This window comes from Hippoglossus stenolepis, chromosome 5 (genome assembly GCF_022539355.2).
Source record: "Hippoglossus stenolepis isolate QCI-W04-F060 chromosome 5, HSTE1.2, whole genome shotgun sequence".
Lineage (NCBI taxonomy): Eukaryota > Metazoa > Chordata > Actinopteri > Pleuronectiformes > Pleuronectidae > Hippoglossus > Hippoglossus stenolepis.
Window position 1 is genome coordinate 26,176,645 of NC_061487.1, and position 19,307 is coordinate 26,195,951.

At 40.0% G+C, this 19,307-nt stretch overlaps 1 protein-coding gene across 3 annotated transcripts; it reads right to left on the minus strand.

The window, feature by feature from the left end:
- Nucleotides 1-311: 311 nt before the first annotated feature.
- LOC118109083 (myosin-1) lies at nt 312-18,877 on the minus strand. Of its 3 annotated transcripts, none has more exons than XM_035155899.2 (21): nt 18,782-18,877; nt 16,419-16,506; nt 15,909-16,037; nt 13,080-13,151; nt 12,847-12,918; nt 12,729-12,764; nt 12,461-12,535; nt 10,465-10,503; nt 9,278-9,413; nt 8,756-8,835; nt 8,430-8,552; nt 8,270-8,329; nt 7,951-8,055; nt 6,955-7,065; nt 6,672-6,812; nt 6,164-6,344; nt 4,166-5,745; nt 3,619-3,700; nt 3,366-3,493; nt 1,248-1,327; nt 312-958 (listed from the first exon to the last, which is right to left on the minus strand). In XM_035155899.2, the coding sequence occupies exons 2-21, from the start codon at nt 16,461-16,463 to the stop codon at nt 793-795; spliced, it is 3,441 nt and encodes a 1,146-aa protein (XP_035011790.2). In that variant the 5' UTR covers nt 16,464-16,506; nt 18,782-18,877; the 3' UTR covers nt 312-792. The 3 variants fall into 3 exon arrangements, with proteins under 3 accessions (XP_035011790.2, XP_035011786.2, XP_035011791.2); XM_035155895.2 differs by having other exon boundaries at nt 8,430-8,555; nt 18,782-18,876; XM_035155900.2 differs by lacking the exons at nt 12,461-12,535; nt 12,729-12,764 and having other exon boundaries at nt 8,430-8,555; nt 18,782-18,876.
- Between the last annotated feature and the right edge of the window lie 430 nt (nt 18,878-19,307).

Consider the following 19,307-nt stretch of genomic DNA (forward strand, 5'->3'; position numbering starts at 1 on the left):
TAAACGGATCCTGTGTCTCAAGTTGTAATTACAACAACAACAACAGGACAACACGGTGTCGACCTCCGGATTAGAGTTCCTCTGAGACACGCTACCCTGATTAGCCATGAAGCTAATTGATGTTAATTAGCATGTTAACAGTCACCGGCCGGTTTTACTGTGGCAGCAGCGTCTGGTCATGGCTCTTTATTTGTTTGGCTTCTTGCTGTGAAATGCTTGATGTGCTGTGAACACACGAGTCCAGTAAAACAACTGTAACTCGGGATATTTAGTTGTCTATAGGTAAATTTATGCTTATTTAAAAAACTGTGAACTGTAAACCAAACGTTTTATTAATAAATATCATAAATATGATAATTCATACATGTCAATACCGTGTTTAACGATGACATCATGTGAATCTAACAACGTAAATATAATAACATCCAGTGGAACAATCAATAACCTCAAGTACACAATCGTAATGTGACACCAACAAATGAACAGTGTTTGTCCACTGGAATAAAATATATAGCGGGAATTATTTATAATCGTAACAAGCACTTTTACAAATAAAACATACTAACAAGCTATTTATTGAGCTGTATAGTATAAAGGAATGAGTAATAACTATAAAGTTAAAGTAAAATCCTTCAGAACAAGACCAATAATTCCCTACTTCGAAATTGAAAGAGTCCAACTTTTAAGAAAACTATTAACGTTAGCAGATCTGACTGCTTCTACAAAATGCCGTATGTGTATGTGTGACCCATAACTACAGACACAGTAGCATCCGTTAATACCTCTGATGGGTTAGTTGTCAGTTTTCCGTCTTTTGGGCAGACGGAGTCGCTCCGTGTTGAGAAACTGTTCGATTTTGGAGATCTGAGCTCTGAACGAGGCCTGTTGCTCTTCCCTCTCCTGAGAGAAGGACGGTTCACAGTCAGGGTCGGAAACAGGAGCTGCAGCTCTGCTGCACCTGAAGAGAGGAGAGGTTAACATCAGTCAGTTTTACACAGATTGATATATTTCTAATGATGCAGCTCTTTCAGATGAAACCCCCGACGTGAAGCATCACAGATCGAGCTTCATTTGTAACACAAACACAACTGAACAGTGGATATTACGGTGAGTTGATGCTTTGCATGCAAAACTAGAAGTCATCATGAAATTATTTCTGTAAATGTCTATGGTAAATATATTTATTCTGGTTCACAGACAGGGAGACACTCTTTCTGTACAAGGATGAATAGGGGGGGGGGTCTTACCCTGGAGTGGTCGGCCATGACAACCCACTGAGGGAGGTAGAGACTGGAAAAGAAGTGATCGACAGAGAAGCTCTGCTCTCCTACCGGAAAATAACAATAATCATAGAAGTCAAACACCTACAGCAGAACAGCCTCATGTTTGTCTCGTGTTTAACCTAAAAAAGAAAAGAGCATTTTCAAAAGCACATTTAATTCTTGCTCAAGCCTCCTGAGGAAAGTGAAATGTTCTAGTGAGAAGCACATTGACTGATAAACAAATGCAGGACAGACAATAACCAGTGGCAATGATATGTAACAATATCCAGCCCAGAGAAAGTAGCCAGACCCAGGCTGAACTCTGTGTGACATTCCCACTGTTCCCAGTCCACAGAAAACAAGGCTTTGGCCTTCACTTCAATTTGTTAAACTATCAGAGCGAGGTTTTTTTTTTCTCCTCATACTCGATGCTTGTTGCACTTTATCTCCCTCAATTGCCAGCACCTGGATCTTATAAAGCCCCAGTGACAGTTTGTGGTGATGGTGACAAAGGAGGGAACGAGAGCGTGTGAGCGAGAGCGAGAGAAAGAGTGAAGCAGAGAATTAAAAAAAGCGAGAGAAATGGCCAGAGAGAGGAGGGAGAGAGTGAGTGAGTGACAGACAGATGATGAAGTGAGAGAGGAAGAGAGAGGGTGAGGGGATGGATAAAGACTGAGTGAGTGAAAGAGGAGAGGCACCCGGGCATCATTAGTACATTTTCTTCCACAGGCCGTTCATTCTCTGCTCGTCTGCTCGTCCAACACACGTCGGCTTCATCCTCTCACTCAACATGTGACTTAGCATTTGTCAGAGTTCTTCATTTCTTAAATAACTCTGAGATATTATGTGCATTACGTTCACTGTGTTGACCTGAGCTAATATTAGCTCGCGCTCACATTCTGAGCTCGGGGTAATGTCTCGCCCTTATGAGGAAAAGTCAGTGTGATGTAAAAGACACGTTTGTAAAGCTTTAGCGCAGATTTCCCCCGAGGTCCAGTCAGACACATTTTATAAGATGATGAAGCTCGGGAGCTGGGGAACAGAAAAACGACCTGAAAGCCATTTATTTGATAGAGAATCGTTTTTATAAAGAGTCACTCTGAATTCCTCTGAGGCAGATCGTACGTTTCTACATGAACAACAAGCTGTGGCAGTTTCCTGCTCCAGGTTACGGTTTATACTGCGACGAAACTCGGATGTGAGCTGCAGCTGTTGAAATTAAATTTGCCAGAAGGCTGCAAGTTGGAATCAGACAATTGGGAATCAGTGATAAATCCCATGATCAGGAAATAATCAGTGTTTTGTCTCTGTTGCTCTGTTGCCCCTGTGTTTCTTGTAGATGTTGATACCTCTGTCCATTTGTTTGTTTGTCAGCTGGATTACGCAAAAACTATTTAAACTACTTTTGATGAAACTAGGTGGAAAGACGGGACAAGGACAAAGAAAGAATATATAAAGAGTGAATATAAAGATGGACGTGACAGCTCCAGGCTTCGCTGCCTTACAGAACATGAACTCCTCCTCTTCCATGTTAGCTGATGGGACACGGACCAAACCAAAATAAACTTTCCTCAAAGATGGTTTCTGTCATTTCAGGTAGTTCTTTTCACACTGACAATTGTTCCAAGTGTTTATGTTTCTGATCAATTAGAATTTAACATTTGGTTATTTGATGATATGAAAACAGGTGAAAATGTCTTGATTGACGGACTCTGGATATTTTGGCTTCATTTCTAGATAGCGGGAGAAAGTTCCATCTTTATCTACAGCCCATGATTTGGACAAATGGGCGAATCCAAGATTTTCTTTTTACCAACTTTAACTTAGTGAGATGGAGGATGTTTTTTTTGATAAATTCACAGTTATCCCAGGATATACAGTAATTCATGTACCTTAAACAAATCAGGCACATTTAGAGGATTGATATCTATGAGTGTGTCAACTTGACTGACTTTAAGGAGACTGTAGGTGGAGATAAGCTCTCTACTCTCTACTGAGTGCCATTCTAGTTGTTTAGTGTGAGGAATACTTTGGATCATCAGTCCGTGAGCACGAGCTGTCCCGAGAGTGGAGTCTTACTTCACCGCAGGCTCTGTTACTGACCGTATCTGCTGCCGTTGTCTCGTCCAGAGCTTTCCACTCTCCCTGCTGCTGCCTCGCGGAGGAAGCTGCGTTCCCAGAGACACTGGAGGCATTCAACAGATCCGACGCCCTGGTAATCACCAAGGGGACTGAGAGGAATGAGGTGAGATGGCAGGAAGGTAAGAATGACTGATTATTAGTGAGGGTGAGACATACAGATGTACCATAACTGCACGAGTTGTTATTTTAACTGAAAGGATCATACAGGCCCAACCTCTGCTGTGTTTGCTCTTAGGGAACATGGTTAATCTGCTGGGAGGAAGTTTGAGGCGTCCACTCCTGTTCTGCTCGGATCCCTGAAAAGGAACCAATGTTTTCAAGAGACAGATTATTAACCCGAAAGTAGAACTAGAACTTGAACTAAGAAAATGAACATACATTCTTTATATAGAATTTCAACATAAAACACATATTTTTTGCATTATTAACTCTGAAAAATTAAAGTTTTTACATTGCCAAACAAAATTTCTTTAATATAGATTCAGCAAATATTTCTACTACTTACAATATGTAAACTACACCTGAAGAAATTGTACAATTCATGTACAGCTATGAGAGTTCTGCAAAATCTAACCTGATATTTTTTGGAATAACTTTAAGTTCAGTTAGTTTTTTACTTTAAATTAGTTTTTTAATTAGTTGAACTACTGAATTAAAGCCTGCGATATTAAAAATCTGTGGTAAACAAGACAAATTAGACTGAAATAATAAAAGATTGTCATCACGGCCTCTAAATGGCTTCAGTTTCTTGATTGTACTACCTGAGCAAACTGATGCAGGACTGAGACCAGATCAAAAGACGACCTGGGTCCAGCTGAGGGGACGGACGTCTTCAAATGAGTCTCACTTTTCTTGGTCTTTTCATCTCCTGCGTCTTCTGGTTTGTCATTTTTCATTTGGTCCTGACGTTTGCCAGATTCAACGTCTTCAGTGTCCATCGTGATATCGACACAGACGTCCTTTAAATTAGTTTTCATCTGTATAATCTCACTGTCGCAGTTTTCTTGTGTGTCCACATTTGCCTGACGTTCGCTCTTTTCACCAGAATCATCTTCATCCAGAATCAGAGACTTGATTTGTCCCTTCTGTTGCTCTGAGACCTCCTGACTTTGAGGAAATGGCTGTGGTTCGACAAGTGCTCTCACTAATTCACATTCTTCACTCGCATGTTTATGACTGGATTCATCTGTTTGCTTCATGTCGCTGTTAATGCCAGAGGGATTATTCTGTTCTGATTGTGCTGCAGTCGTCTCCAACGCGCTGATACTGATAATAATGTCTGTTTGAGCAGCTGAAGGAAGCGCAGCAGAGCCACAATCACTCAGAGGCTCAGCTGCTGACTTGTCCGCTGGCGTCTCTTCTGGGGTTTTCTCAGAGACTTGATGACTTAGATTTGGCAGCTGAGTGAGCGGCTCGGCGTCTGGAGTTTGAACCCCAACTTGACGGACTTGAGTGACGGATTTAGGCCCATGATTGACACTTCTTCGGCCTTCATCGGGACCGAGGGCGAAGATAAACTGTCCTCTATCTGTCCCACATGCCCCGTTCACATGGCTGGAGTCAGCGTCCTGCTCAGTGGATTCCTGACAGTGACTTTCCGTGCAGTGGGAGGGCTCACAGACAACCAGTGGTGTCTCAGCGTCCATGAAGTCAACGACCTGCAGTGTGTTGCTCTTCTCCGAGGAGCAATCAGTGCTCGTCTGGGTCGGTATCTGTGTTGCTGGTGTCTGCTCTCCTGTCTTTCCTCTCTGCTCTGCTCCGTCTGACCCCTCGTCTCTTGTTTCACTCTCAGAGTTTCTGGTGTCCTCAGCTTCCTCTGCTGACCGCTGGCCATCCTCTCGTCTGTCTGCAGAACCTGTTGTTTCGGCCATTAGAGTTCCTCTCTTCTCTCCAGGGCTCCCTCCCTCTTTTGCATATTCTCCTTGGACGTCTTCTCCATCCTGCTGCTGCTCTGTAACTGTTTCCTCCAATTTCTTGTCCTTTTCTTGTCCCTCATCATCCTTCTTTGCATGTTTTCCCTCATTCATCCTCATGTTCTCCACTTCATCATCTTCATTTTTGTCCCTGCTCAGTAAACCTACAGGCCCTTTGATGAACCCATGGTCAGGGTTTGATACGGCTGTAGTGTCGCTCACACAGCTACCGTTGCTAATCATGAGATTATCATCAGACACAGAGGAGGGCATATGAATTGAATCTGAAATGACACCAGCATTCGTTATGTGCTTGTTCATCATATTGGTGTCATTGCTTGATGTTCCAAAATGACTGCAGGAGCTGGAGAGGTTGTTGGTGACACGTGGACGTGTAAACAGATCTGGAGAGTTGGGGGCTTCTTGTCCTGTAAGAAAACACAACGTACACATTAAGAAAATAAATTATTTTCCTGCTGCTTGTCAAATTACAGTATATCGGTAATAAAAATGCTTGTGTATTCTGTATAACATAAAATGCTGAATTCTCAAATTCAGACAAGTAATAAAATGTGTTTTTAACTTTGGTAACAACTACTATCCAAGGTATGTTTTTTGGCTTTTATTAATACTTAAACTAGATGAGCCCTTCTCCCGTCTTTGTCTATAACTGGCCAAACCTATTGAACAGGTGAAAGGGAAAGGAGAAACCCTTTGCCCCCCCCCCCCTTACACTGAAGTTATAACAAAACACATATCTGCAGCCTAGATAAACAATTACAAACATGAGCTGAGTATCAACTCTGGCTCCTACATCTACTGCATGTTTATTTGTGGCTGGCTGACCTTCAGTCGCTCCAGTGGCACTGAGCTTCGTCACAGCTCCTGTGTGGTCGAGACCGTCTGGCCGTCTCTGAGAGGAGGCCGCGTGCTGCAGGCGGCCGAGGCTCAGCAGCTCATCGCTGGGTTCGATAGGAAGGACGACCTGGGTGGAAACGCTGAGGCGGCTCCGACTGTGGTTTCTCGTCTTGGTAGAGAAAAATAACAGAACAAGTCACATTCATCCATTCATACACGCTTCTACAGGCCCTGCTTTTTCCATAACACATCGTTTTTACTCTGACAGAACAGTCGTAAGGTGCAATTTAGGGTTCAGTGTCTTGCCCAAGGACACCTCGGCATGCAGACTAGAGGAGACGGGGTTAGAACCATTGACCTTCTGGTTAGAGGACGACTCGCTTTTCCTCCTGAGCCACAGAGTTTAAACGTAACTGAAACAGCTTTGTCTTTTATGCATACGTGTATTTATGACGACAACATGTTGTGTCTGGCGTGTGTGTGTCTCTGTGTGTACCTCTAATTCCAGTATGTGCTGTGCCTGCTCTTTAGACAGTGAGGACACCTCAGTGTGTTTCTCATGAAGCTCGTCCAAAGCCTCCTTCACTGATCGAAGCTCCTGCTGTTCACTCTCGATGTCGTCCAGAAACACTTTCTTCTGTTTAACACAAACATCAACAGATGCGCATTAAAGACACGACCGCTCTGTTTAGCTGTTTCACTACGACGCGTAGATTCATCAGTAGTTTCCTGACATGACACATTTAACTTGACGGTTCAAACGACAGCTTCTCTTCTACCTCTTTGTCCCAGCTCGTCATGGAAGCGGCGTGGCACTCCATCAGTCGGGCCACCTTATCTTCCAGTGCCTTGCTTTTGTCTCGCATCACTTCGTGTTCCTGCTTAAGGGCCTGCAGTAAAATTAATCACCCATGGGATTTTTAATGCAATACTAAATTTTTATGTGTTTATTTAACGTGAACAGAGGGTCTTAAACAGGGCAGAGGAGAGAGAGAGGGCTTCTTGCTAATACAAATCAGTTGGCTTGTGACACTTTAATCCTGATTTTAATAATTTAATGAATGAACGGGTGAATTAAAAAAGGAGAAGGGGGTACAGAGGGAAAGGAAAGAGAATAATAAACTGTAAGGCCGTAAATGGAGAATAAACACACTAACTATCATTCAGTTGCGGAGGGGATCACATTCACTAATGTCCACATTCACAGATGTTCATGTCGTGATATCACATTCATCACATTTACGAGAAGAAACGATGGCCGTCATTTATTTCCGTCCTTGTGTAAATTCTCCCCATAATCATTTAAATGGACCCTGAAAAATTCCTTGTGTTTTCAGATTCTGTAGGTGGTGCACGAGCTTGACTGGAGAGAGACCCCCCACCCATTCAAATCCATCGGTTAACAAATAAAACACTGATGGATATGAACCAAATAAAGTAAAAAAAAGGGGACAAGTTAAAAGTGACACCTCTGAGTTTAAAGTAGTTTGCCTAGAAACTGTTCCAATCCACACATTCTCAGAAATAGAGTTTAATATCGGTTTTGATGCTATAATGCTCTGGTTGCTTTTCAGTGCTTAAAACAACGTCCAACAAAACACAATAATTGTTTCGTTTCCGAGTTTGTTGTTGTGTTAAGATTCAGTTAATAAATCTCAACAAATAAAGGCAGATTCATGCTCTTTACATCCTCATTTATACAAAATATATTGTTTATATATTTATATACTCATGTGTCTGTGTACAAACTAGTATAGGATGAAGAACTCTGGTACCTGGTGCTGTTCTTCTTGTGTCTGCAGCTCCAGCTCGACTCTGTTCACTGTCTGTGTCTGACTCAACAGAAGCTGCTGGTTATGCTGCAGAGAAATCATTAACCTCTACACAAACACACATACACACAATATAATGTTAGTAATCACACTGAATACTACACATACTACATCACAGTTACAGGACCGACCAGGGTTGGATTCAGAAATACTTTTTTCTTCCAGTGCAAAGATGTAATTTTCAGTTTTACTTTAAAAAGAAGATAATTTACAAACCAGTTTAACGTGATGGTCACACGTGGTTTCCTTGTTTTTAATTTACCTGCTTTTCTGCTCTTACAGCAACGTTCTCCTCCTCGAGTTTCTTGAGAATTTCAGTTTCCTAAACAATTAACAATTAGTTTTGGTAACTGGCACATAGAATATATGACATTAAAATTCAGTATATATATATATATATATATTCACTGGTCGTTATGTACCATCCTCAGTCTCTGGTGCAGTTTCTCTACATGCTGCTCTTTGCCCGTTTGACCGTCGTGGAACTTGTCATGTGTGACTGACATCATCTTGGTTTTAATCAGCTTGGTATTCACCTGCTCCAGCTCCTGACAAAACAAGATACTGGCAAACATTTCTAAAGTACAAAATTATGTAATTAAATTATGTTAAAAACATGATGGCACTTTTTTCACAGTGGATTTCATGGTTCCACTTCCAGGTCAGGTCTCAGGACTCCTAATCATAGATTGGTTCTAGAACCGCGCCTTATGGGTGCAGGACATTTGCAGGTGTCTTCATACTGCACCTTCTTCAGTGACACAAGGTTTGCTTCTTGCTTTTCATTTGCAGAAGTAAGTTTCTTGTTGATTCTCATGGCCTCATCAACTGCAAAGAAGGCACATAAGGGACCTTCATTTATAATGATCTGACATTGCTGTGACTTAGTGGCACAAGATCAGACAGGAAGGGACCTTTACAAATCAAAGAATATAACTTTTTATCCAAACATTTTAATTGGAGTGAAACTTGACATTTGCAGGAAATAATGCAATGTTGAGAATTCTACAAATTCTTTGTTATATAGTGTTTTAAATGGTTTCTAGCGTATTCTGCATACTCTTCAATAAAGTGAACACTACATAAGGTAGGTACTGTACCTCAGTAACAAACTCATGTACTGTATGTACCTAGATATGTGTAGAACATTGTTAGTGTAGTTATATTTGATTGTATACTTGCAGCGTAGTGCAGCTTCTCAACAAACAAAAGACATCTACTGATACAACATGAATATATCTGCCATCCTGTGTATCCATCCATCCTTTACCATTTTGTTGTAGAGCCTCGTGGCCCTTCTTGACCATGGCACACTGCCTGGACAGGGCACTGAATCGTTTCTCCACCTCCCCCAGCTGGTTCAGGTGACTGTCCTTCGACCTGCTCTGCAAGGATAGTTTCTGCTCCTGTGGAATTTAAACAAAGAAAAGAGCACTTTCTATTGAGAGACAAATTAAACAAAGAAAATTGTATTAGACGCCATTAGAGCTGTTATTTTGGAACTTTGTGAAGTGAGATTCAAACACATTCTGAATTCTGTGTGGGAGTAATTTATGCTTTATACATTATTTGTGCAGTATTTAACTCAACTAAAAGTGTACAGTGACGATTCTTCTTGTGTTTCTCCATTCCTCCACACAATAGATAACGTTCGGAACAATGAGGGAACAATACAGACTAAATATACTATATTGTTTTAAGATTATTTATGTGTGGTTTCCAACCTCATTTATTATGAATAGCATTCGTACATCTTTTCCTTTTAAATCAGAGGTGCTGGTTTGCATTATCCTGCTGCTTATCCCTGCCACTGGTCTTTATCGTAAGCTAAGCCCGCTAGCCGCTGGCTCTACTGCTGTCTGTCAAATGTTCCATGTGGCTTGCTCAGCTTAAAGACTTCCACAACACAAGAGGAGGCAGAAGGCAGAGGCACAGTTTGTCCGACACTGAATACTACAGTGGAAACAGCTGTCAGGTGATTGAGAGGCTGTGCTTTAACACAGCGAGCATCCGTCTCTCTCAGTGGGATGAAGGGTATCAACCCGGCTCATGCCTCAGGGCCTTTTATCGCCCCTCAAACTGTCATTACAGTTTGATTGTGTGTATCAAGCTGATCAGATTCTTTTCCCACTCGCTCATTTCACTCTCATTCTCACTCCCTCCGCTCCTCCTCTACAACACGGCAGCGCTCGTCCACTCCCTCATTCTGCTGAGCCACTGTTATGAGAAGAAGGTTAAACCGAGCGAGGCTCAGTTATAAAATATTTTAATAGAGATATTTTCTCTGCTGTGCTGGCAGTTCAAAGTGTCACACACTCCCTATCTGTTACTCCTGATGAGCTCTTCCCTCCGAACCCATCCCTCCTTAGCACCGTTCCCTCATCCTCCTCTTTTAATTCTCCTCACTCCCACCAGCCCTCTGTCAACAGTTTGTGTAAGTGGAAGATTCTTCCTCACCAGCTCCTTTGATTTCTTCTCCAAGTTGAACTTCAGCAACTGTAAAACAGCAGTAAAAGAAAATCAAAAAAGATAAAGGTTTTTCTGTTACGGGTAGCAATGCATTGTGGGTTATAGTGCGTGAATTGAGAGTTTCAGCACAGTCACCGAAGATGCAACATATTTATGTTCTGCACATACAAATAACAATTAGTAAAATTATAGACTGTTGAGTTAATCAGATTTTCAGTCATTTAGGATCAGCCACCTTTTCTAAACTTGAAATTAATTCAGGGTTTAAATATACATATTAAATACAATGAAGTAATGAATATTATAGTAAATATTTCTGTGATATTTATTATTTATATAAAATGCCTATGATACATAAATTCAAATTAAATTATGTGTTCCCTGTGTATTGATGTAGGCTCGTATATAATGATCTTATTCACTGTTCATTTGTCAATCCAACCCAAACATCTTCAGAAAACAAGAACAGAACAATCATCAAATTCAAAACAATAGAAAGGTTGAAATTATTGAAATGTTTAATTTGTTGAAATTAATTTCAACAACTGCTTTACACAAGCAGCACTTATTAAAACCCCAGAGAAGATCTCAGATAAAACCTTTAAATTGTTGCAAGGTTGTAATTACTTTTGGCCTTTTTATATGTTTAGTTTTAGTTGAATATTTGACGACTTCTTCTCATGATAAATAAAATAAAATAACTGAATATAGGAAATATGATTTCCTCATATGCAGCAGTGATGGAGGTTGTCAAGGATTTGTAAAGGGATCAGGTTGAATATCTTATATGTGCAATCCTGTTCACACTATATATTTATTCATGGTTACATCATATATAATGTTTCTATTTTTTTTAATTTTCCTTTATCTCATTTCATCTAATCCTGTTAACAAAGACAACACATTACATGAGAGCAGGAGACGCCGCAGCATCTTGTTAATTTTAGGATCAAATGACAACCCCCTTTTAAAAAATATAGCCTTAATTACCAATACATGTTATGGTTATTCCTCCGCCCCGGGTTATTTATTAACTAACTGCAATGATGGATTATTTTGGTTTCATTATGGATTAATTGAACCACACTGTTCCAACGGAGCTCAAATTTGCAATTTAGCAGTTCATCAAGGTACGACAATTAAATCCCTTCAGCCCAACTGCCACGGATGGGAAAATGTGTTAAATTAAAGAAGTCCAGCCGACCGTGTCACAGGAATGAGCACAAGCGGGCCTCACTTGAGCCAAACACTCCCAGATAGAATATCAAAAACAGTCTCTATTGTCTCTGTAACACGGCTGGGCTGTTAAAGTGCGCTGGACCATGGGGACGGACGTATATCACCTCTGGGGTGTCAGGCCCCGAAGACAAAACGCTCTGGGAGCCAGACTGTCTCAGGCCTGTGCATCAAAACACAACGTACCAGAGTCTGGTTGGACACGAGCTTTCTTTACATCATCAAACACGCTGGACTGTTCGAGGGTAAAGATCTGTGTGTACTGATTTTACAGAAGAAAGAAAGAAGTAAAAGAGAGAAAGGAAGGTGACAGGATGAGTGGGAGGACTGTGTGTGTGTGTGTGTGTGTGTGTGTGTGTGTCTCTTTCATAGGCTCACCTCTAGGGACAGATTACAAACTAAAGAACAATTCATTGGGGACAGTTTGTGTCCAATTGAAGACAAGTGTCACGTCACCAATTGGGGAAAAAAGGTGATTTTTGTGTAAATGGTTATATTCATCGGGTTCATCTGCTTCTGGACTGGGTTCCTTTTAGCACTATTGTGGTTGTGATGATTAGATTTAAATAATTAAAGTTAATTTGATTAAGCAGGTGAAAGCTTTTGTTAGCATCCGTCTGTGAGCGCAGACACGTGACTGTTTCCTGCACGCAGCACGTTTCATTCCAAAATCAGGTCGTATAAAAATCCCTGCATGAATTACACACAGTCAGAGAGAAGAGTCCGTAAGTGTTGTACATCTCAGTACCTGCAGCGACCTCAGTTCTTCTTTCAAGTTGTTAATCTCCTTGTCCTTTAACTCAGCACTGACCTGGTATTTCCCCTGAAATGTTATATGATGAGTGACAAACGAAAAGCAGTAAATACTAAAGCACAGCGCAGAGGAATCCGCTCCGAGGGTCAAGATTGTGCAACTGAGATGAGAGAATTTACTGCTCCAGTAAAAACATGAACTGAATAAAATGCTACGAGTATCAAGTTGACATTTTTTAGGGGGGGGAAAAGCCTCTTCGTACCTTCTCCTCCTCAATGTTTCTGATTTTGGCCTGAAACTTGAGGAGAGAAAATAAAATGATCAAAAGGTTTTGAATGGATTGTGCGACGTCATGTTTAGACATAAATATAAAAACCTACCTGCTTCTTCACACTGGTGAGTGACTCTGTGTGCTGATTCACGCCCGTTTCAATCTGATGCTGGAGGGTTTCCTGTCATACAGGAAAAAGAGAAAATCTATCAAAACAACTAACGATTTTGTCTTTTAAAAGATCAAATATGAGGAATATGATTTCCTATTGTATTTTAGGAAACATAAATTGAAGACGAAATAAATTAAAGATGCTGTGAAGACAAGAAAGTTGAGTCATACCCTCTCCCACTCCAGCTCCTGTTTCTCCAGCACCAGTTTACTGATCTGATCCTCAAAGTGCGTCTCTGCATCCTGCACCATGGAAACACCTCGTTAAGTACTTACTTAACAAAGCTCATCAACAGACAGGGTGTGTAAGAAGATGGAGGACATGACGCCTCAAATCATCTTGATCTCACCTGCTGGGTGACTGCAGTATAGGTCACAAACAAAAGAATCCAATTACACATGAAATTATTTGTCTCAAAGAAGCTTCCTGTCCGTTCAAGTGTTCATGTTTCTGTTAAGTTTGGTTTTGAATCAGTTATTTGATGGCCGAAACGTCATGATTGACAGCTGAGAATGATTCCCAATTGGTCGTGTACATGTGTTGACAGGACTTAATTACTGCCACTCCCTGCTGGATCAACGGCACAAGATAGCAACGTTCAAATCCAGGATATTTTGGCTTTATTAAAAAAAATACAGACGAGGTGACGACAACTGATAAATAAAATAACAACACAGTAAATGAAGGTATGCTACAGACTCAAAATCCATTATATCCTCCACTCCACGGGCAGATAACTCTCTTTTGGCCCAAACTGCAAAGCGATTTAAGTTTCCGTGGGTCTTTCCTGCGTATCTTTTGAAGAAGCACCAGGAGAAAAGAGGAACATTAGAAGGGAGGTGATATTTATGGAAAGTCATCCCTATCCTCCCTCTTCCCCTCGGAGAAGGCAGGTAAAAGTCAATTGCTCTCTATATCCACAGGACTTTTTTATGTGCATGTGGGAGCTGGTTAACTCACTGAGTTTATTTTATAAGTTCCTATTAAACTATGCTACCAGCGTGGCACTGCACTTAAAAGAAAGGAGTGCACAGGAGATAAAGCTGTTACTTTTCCACACAGGAATAATTAGTGTGTGTGTGTGTTTTTGTGTGTGTACTACTTTTTATACCCTGGTGTGGATTTTAACTGAACAAGGGCCAAAAGTGAGGTTCCCCGACATGCAGAACATAGACTGTACACAAAGATGGATGATGCGTCTCCACTTCCTCCCAATTTCCAGAGATGAAGCCCAAATATCCAAGATACCAATGTGACGTCATCTGGAGCCAGAATCTGTGCAGTACTGGAGCCGTGGTATCGAGCTGCCGCCAAAACGCGATCTCGACTAATCACGAGTTATTTTAACAGCATCAAATAACTAAGAACTACGTAATGTGACAAACATAACCCTTGAGTTTAATTTATTTGACGTGCATTTTGACTTTTTAGTGAGGTCCATGTACCATCTATTAAAATAGGGGAGGAAGGGTTGACCTATACTACAATCAGCCACCAGGGGCAATAAGGACGCTTTGTCTTCACTTCTGGGGAGTTGACATCGTCGTCCATCTGCTTCTACAGTCTATGGTCCTGACTGATTTTTGTTTTTAAGGTTCAGGTTGTTTTGGGTTAAGGTAAGATTTAATTGTGGGGGGTTAAGGTTAAGATGCGAGTGAATACATTATGTAAATGAGTTCCCCACAGTGAATCGTGTACATGTGTTTAACAAAGCACACAAAAACTTTATAAAACCTGGTAACTCATGTAAATAAAAGTAAGATACTGTACATTAACTGAAGGTTGGAGACACTAAAATCAAATTTATATTTAGCTTTTACTTATTATGTGAAAATTCATGATGGTTCACATCATATATTTGTCATGGCTGTTCATCTCTTTGCTGTTATATTGCTGTTCTGAATGGATGCTTTTTATCGGGCATTAAAAAAGGATTTAAAAAAGTCTCTCCCTGTGAATAAAGATGTGATGGGTGTGTTTGATAGTTGAGTTGGAAGAAGTTTCGACCCAGTTTATCCCGCTGCACTCGTTCTCGTGTTCCTACACTCAGGGTTAATTCTACCAGTACAACACAGACTAAAGCAGTGGGCCGTACCGTATAAAAAAAAAAAAAAAAGAAAAAAGAAAGCTGTTGGAATTTGACCTGCTCAGGAATGTCCGGCACCATCATGACATCCTCTCGCTTCTTAACCTCTCCACCCGGTGAACAACACAACTGCAAAGAGCTGCTCTGATAACAGCAGCGCCTGAGGAGGATCAGCCTGATATGCCGTCTTGTGTTCGTATCCCAGTTAACACGGCTATAACAATAAAAACTAAATGACAACAAACGACCAGCATCCCATGTTTGCTCCTTCTAACCTTTAAGCACACTGTGGATGTGTCGTCAGGTTGAAAGTACTTGCTGCAGGCAACAAACCATTATTTCTTTTTTTTACTTTTACAAACAGTTTTACTTTCTACTTATTGGTCAGGGGCCAAATGGCTGGTGTGTCCCCCATCTTGATGCAGCGTGCTTCAAACCCGGCTGGCTCTTGTCCAGACTGTTAAAAAAGGGGCAGCTGGTTTCCTCTAAGGACACAAACCAACTCCTCGATCATTTCTATTAAATTATTCTGCTCTTTAGCCAAATGTCCTCTGCACTCTTCTTCTCTGTAAATAAGGATGTGACGCAGGTACACAGAAAGTAAGCAATGCTGAAATAGAGCTGCCTTCTATATTCAGTACAGTTAACTCTTTAGATTGGTGGATCTGAGGGATTTTAAGATATTTCTGCCAAAAACTTTTTTCTTCTGAATTGGTAAATGTTATTACTTGAGGCGTCTAAGAAATTGTTCAAATAAATGAAGAAACATTTACTTTACATGCCATAATTTTAAGGGATTACCAGCTACAGTGGTTGGGGACCACTGCTTTAGATCAGGATATCAAAATATTAAGATCTTTTCAACATTCTAGTAATATAAATGTCCACACAGAGAGGAATTCTAAAACTATACCTTCCGAATATGCAGCTCCTCTACAGCTTCAAGTAGATGAGTTTTAAATTCCAACAACTGTAGTAAGATGGTTCCTCCGCTTTCTCTTTGACAGGAGGCGCTGGACAGAGACAGGCTCTCCTCTTCTACCTGAATATGAACAAAATTAACAGTTTAACCACATAAATATGTGATTTATCACTTTGGTAATGTACATAAACACAGTATATTTCTAATAAATATCAGGAAACATGTAGAAAACATGTTTTCAATATCTTTCAATAGAACTTTTTCACAGCAGCCATTTGGATACGAAACAGAAGGTAACACAGGTGTCGATAATCACACTAATGACAGCTTTAACCTTCATTAATGTGATTGTTGACACCTGTGTTTACCTTCTGTCTCAGGTCAAAATGGCTGCTGTGAAAAGGGTTTGTTCTTTGTATTAAAAACATGTTTCAGTTTATCCTGACATGCATAAACAGTTGATGTTATTCATGTCTTCTACCATCAGAAGTTGTGACCTACAGCTGTGTGTGGAGCCGGTGTCCCAGACTCTGCACCAGGATCCATCGGGTTGTTTCAGGCCAAGGTCCCACTGAGCTTCTTCTTCCTGCTAATCAACAAAAAAAACCCACATTGTTGAAAAAGGTTAATAGAATAGGCTGTTTAATAAGCAGTAACACTTACACGCTTATAATTACGTCCTCATCTGCAAGTTTTACTGATAAATGATTTTATTAGAAATAATAGGCTGGCACATTAAAGCCTCGTAATGTTTCTCAATCACGGCAGGCTCACCTAACGGCTCTGGAATGACCATTAGGGTTTTTTCCTTCTTTGTTTTACACCGCTTCCACTGCAGTGGGAAGATTACACCTTGATAAGCCATCTAGGTTCAAATGAACCAGCCCATTGACACTAATAGGGGTCAGAGCAATAACACTGGCTGAACAAATTGCGCTGTCAATGCTTTTTAAATTATCTAGGTTATTTAATTTGACCTGTGGATGGTCCTCTTCAACCGTCTCCGTCCCCTCAACATAGCCAAGAGACTGACTGGCACACACACCTACTGGAAAATATGACTATTTAAGTGGGAGGTCTCCACTAGCCACTGATCTCTTAATAGAACAGACCTTTTTTCTCCCATTTAACCTGCGCTGGTATCAATCATGTTGGGAGAATTAAATGATCCCTGCCAGAATTGGCTACTATCATAAAATGACACTGTGACCCCAGGCAGAGGAGGCAGGGGATGTGCAAACGTGTGTTAGTGTGTCAAAGTGATGATGCACGTGTGTCTTCTGTGCACAGCATGAATGTGTGTGTGTGTGTGTGTGTTTGACTCTGAGTGCGGGAGGAAACCACAATGTCTTTATTTGCTTCTCCTGTGATTCAGTTGAGCAGGTATTAACCACCGTCTCTAAGCCATGAAAAGACAAATTAAAAGAGCTGCCATCCATAAAATGGGAACGCTTCTATCAAACAGCACGATGTCCGTATTACCTTCGGGTGAGTTATGTCGGTAACTGTGTAATGCACAGAGGAAATAAAGTTGGAACAAAGCGCTGGGAATGTACTACATGTAATTACAGTGCGGCCAACAACAACACAATGTTAAACCACCGCGGAAAGTGGACTTCAATGGCTGTTTTTACATTTTGTCATGACCCAGCATGAAAAGCACAGGTGTAAATGATAAAATCCTGCTTTGAAACAATAAAATTCCACTTTACTTTGATGGCGGTGGTGCTGTGCATGTTGGCACGACGTCCGACCGGGACACTGGAGTGGAACAGAGCCCTTGTTAAATGTTATTAGTAACACCTGTGCTTTTCCTTCTCTAAAAAGCCAACATGTCTTTTACACGACACACACATTTATTTGAATTACTCCTTTAACTTATTTTTAATACAGATGTATACTTTATTTCTTTTTACATTATTATTCTTATATTATTTATTGTTATATTCACCGTCTGTCGTAACTTTTTTATCTTGCACTGAACAGAAGTGGCACTTAGAATACTATTGTATTAACTTGTACAGTGACAATAAAGACTTTTATTTATGAATTTCACTTCTTTCAGCTCTTTTAATCGCTTTACCTTTTTTATTTTCCTTATTTGAGCTAATTGGTTCGAATTGTCCTTTTTGATTTTTAAATTCCTTGTTCCTTGTAGAATATAAGATAAGATGAGATAAGTTAAGATAAGATAAGATAAGATAAGATAATCCTTTATTAGTTTCACAGTGGGGACATTTGCAACGTTAGAGAAGCAAGAGCGCAGTGAGGAATAAACATCAGTAAATAATAAGTATAATATAAGGAGACATAAGGAAAAATATATATATAAATGGAGTAAAAACTAATATATACAGTGTGAACATATGTACAGTGAAATATAAATATATGTTAACTCTGAACTTAAGGTGTAATTGAACTTAATGTAAGTCATAGTCTCCTTTATCAGTTTAATTTCATCCTTAAGAGATTTAAAATTATCTCCATAACAGATAAATCTTCATAATGTTGTTTGATAACAGTCGTAGCTGATGCTTCCTGTTTAAAATCAGATTTCTATCAGTGTTTGACTTTACACTTCAACTTAAATTTACTAAATTAATCAATTAAAAGTTAATTACAGCCTTTTTCTGCTAAACATAACTTAGCATTTAGCACGAAGCTAACTTGTAAGGGAAGGTTAGCTAGCATAAACCTCCAAATTGCTACCACATATCAAACAAATAATAATGTAGTAAGTGAATTAATTATAATATGTGTTATTTTAACGACATGTTAAGATGTTAATGTCACTGGATATTAAAAATGTCGTTGATTAGAGTGAATATCTGAGAATAAAAGTGGTTTTAATGGGAAATATTTACCTTTAGTGATTAGCTCATTAGCCTGTTAGCCTGTTAGCTCCCGTACAAACGTCCCTGAGGTAAGAATCAGGAGGGGAGCTGGTTTCCCACAGCGCCCCCTGTGTCCGGGCTGTCAGGTGAACAAGCAGAACTTTTCTAAACAGATCAGTGTGTGTTTTAATTATGTGTAAATTAAATTCTATGATAAAAAATAAAAACCTAGAAATACAATTTGAAACTAAAGGGCCTTTAGTTTGGGAACACTTGTATTATAAGACCATGGTTTTTATATATATACAGTCTGTGGTTCATGTGTGTACATAAGATGGTTAACCACTAGCAGACAGGGAAATGGAAATTAGTCAAAATAAAACTAATCAATACTCGACATTTATACATTCAAAGGTCTTCATTGCTTTTTATTATCAATGTACAGAAGTTATGGCTTTAAAGTAAAATAGTACTTAATACAGGATGACAAAAAATAGTGTATTTAATGTTTTTAAACCTGTTCAGCACTTTAAACCTGCTTTATGAATAAACTTTA

Bases quoted from the DNA above. Each gene is read 5' to 3' on its own strand.
- LOC118109083 (XM_035155895.2), bottom strand. From the start codon at position 16,463: ATGGATCCTGGTGCAGAGTCTGGGACACCGGCTCCACACACAGCT. The intron at 8,836-9,277 runs GTAAAGGATGGA...CCTTCTTTGCAG, and splicing joins CGAGGCTCTACAACAAAATG to TTGATGAGGCCATGAGAATC. The intron at 3,701-4,165 runs GTAGTACAATCA...GTTCCTTTTCAG, and splicing joins TCCTGCATCAGTTTGCTCAG to GGATCCGAGCAGAACAGGAG.